Source organism: Mus caroli, chromosome 7 (genome assembly GCF_900094665.2).
Source record: "Mus caroli chromosome 7, CAROLI_EIJ_v1.1, whole genome shotgun sequence".
Lineage (NCBI taxonomy): Eukaryota > Metazoa > Chordata > Mammalia > Rodentia > Muridae > Mus > Mus caroli.
This window is the reverse complement of record NC_034576.1, coordinates 82,868,806-82,870,823: the sequence shown is the minus strand read 5'-3', so window position 1 is coordinate 82,870,823 and position 2,018 is coordinate 82,868,806. Positions and strand designations below refer to the sequence as shown.

General features: G+C 40.2%; 1 protein-coding gene across 1 annotated transcript in view; it reads right to left on the bottom strand.

Annotated features, from left to right (window-relative positions):
• Prc1 (protein regulator of cytokinesis 1) overlaps positions 1–2,018 on the bottom strand; it is a 21,632-nt gene that overhangs the window by 8,724 nt on the left and 10,890 nt on the right. The window contains exons 6-7 of the mRNA XM_021167049.2: positions 1,500–1,649; positions 1,042–1,189 (exon numbers count right to left, since the gene is read on the bottom strand). Of these exons, the coding sequence (XP_021022708.1) occupies positions 1,042–1,189; positions 1,500–1,649 (298 nt within the window). The remainder of the gene's footprint in view (positions 1–1,041; positions 1,190–1,499; positions 1,650–2,018) is intronic.

Genomic DNA, 2,018 nt, shown 5'->3' with positions numbered 1-2,018 from the left:
CACTTTGTAGACCAGGCTGGCCTCGAACTCAGAAATCCGCCTGCCTCTGCCTCCCAAGTGCTGGGATTAAAGGCGTGCGCCACCACCGCCGGGCTAGCTTTTTATTAAGTCCTCTCTCTACAGTTCTCCACCTCTGGGTCATGACCCTTTTCACCAGGATCACATATCACACACATAACCTGCATATCAGATATTTACATTATCATTCTTAACAAAGTTACAGGTTTTATGAAGTAGCAACAAAGTAATTGTATGGCTGGGGTCACAACAACATGCAAGGGTCCCAACATTAAGAAGTGAGGACCAGCTGGGCGTGGTGGCGCACGCCTTTAATCCCAGCACTCGGGAGGCAGAGGCAGGGGATTTCTGAGTTCGAGGCCAGCCTGGTCTACAAAGTGAGTTCCAGGACAGCCAGGGCTATAGAGAGAAACCCTGTCTCGAAAAAACCAAAAAAAAAAAAAAAAAAGTGAGGACCATTGCTCTAATGTTTGGTATTCCAAGTAACCAGCGCTCCAGTGTAGAACGTTTCCTCCCCTATAATAAATGACGTAGGAGTATATAAAATAATAAATCTTAAAAAGAGAAATTAAAAGCCAGGTTTGTCACAGTAGTTGGGATAGACAAAAATGCAGTCTAAAATGATGAACATTCTCCAAAATGTGTTGTCTCTTTATTCTGATGCAGGAAACTGGGCTACATAAAATATCTAGACAGCTTTCTCTGATCAGCTTAAGATAGCTTGGAACTTCTTTCTTGACTCCCTGAAAGACTCCTCAAAGACTCAGGCATTTAGCTGTTATAATTCTCTCTTACTCCTCAAAAATCTGTGCTTTAGTCTCCTTTTCTTATGGATCAAAAAATAAGTGAGGTAATACGTAAGGCTGGGCTGTATCTACTCCCAAGTGGAAATAAGTGAGGTAATACGTAAGGCTGGGCTGTATCTACTCCCAAGTGGAGATAAGAACTTCCTGGTGAGCGTCTCGGCTTGGAAAGGACCTGTGAGGGCAGCAGCCACATGAAGAGCATCACCTCTCTACTCACCAGAATAGTAAGGGGCGAAAGCCTGCCTCTGCTCCTGGCTATAAAAACACTGGTCCCAGAACTGAGCCAGCTCCACTCGGATTTTCTCAATCACTTGCTTTATGTTTTGCATTTTCAGTTCTTCTAACCGATCCACTTCTAATTTCAGCTGAAAGAAGAAAGACAAAGGTTATATATATATATATATATATATATATATATATATATATATATACATATACACCCATACTTCTATCTATTCCCTTGTTTATCTATGCTTAAATAAAATTACAGCATGAACCTATAGAGGTAAATCAACAACATGCTTTATAACAACATCATAAGAGTCAGAAATTTAGGAAATGTGCCAAAATAGAACATGTCTTTGCTGGCCCAAGAGATTAGCTAGTAAGGACATTAGACTAGACCCAGAAATGCTAAGAGAACACTATTTACCCATCATGCACTGGTTTTCTTACCGCATTCCTGATTTTGGTTTTTGACCCAGTCATAATTGCCTCCACAGGCTCTCTCTCTTCTTCAGGTATTTGTAACCTATCCCAGAGCTCTCGGATTTGAGTGCGGAGCCCCTCACATTCTGCTTCATTTTGTGATTTTTTCATTTCCAGCTGTGACAAGGAAAGGCAGTAGTTATATCAAAACAGCCAAGGCTGTCCAAGTCTCTCAGAGGAAAATGTCTGGGCCCATGAGAAGAGAAAGCACTTTTATGAGATTCTCATATATTTATATTCATATCTTCTCTATGTAGCACAGGCTGGCTTCTACTTTGACACAGGTTCCTGAATGCTGGATTATGTTTAGGTATGTGCTACCATACTTAACATTCAATGATAAGAGAGATGTTGTCATACCATCTAAACATATGCTATAAGGCTGTCAATGCCACAGGATATCAGACCTAGAACAGGATTCAAAGTTTTGACTTGTTTTGATGATGTTGTGTTTTTTTTTTTTTTTTTTTTTTTTTTTTTTTTTTT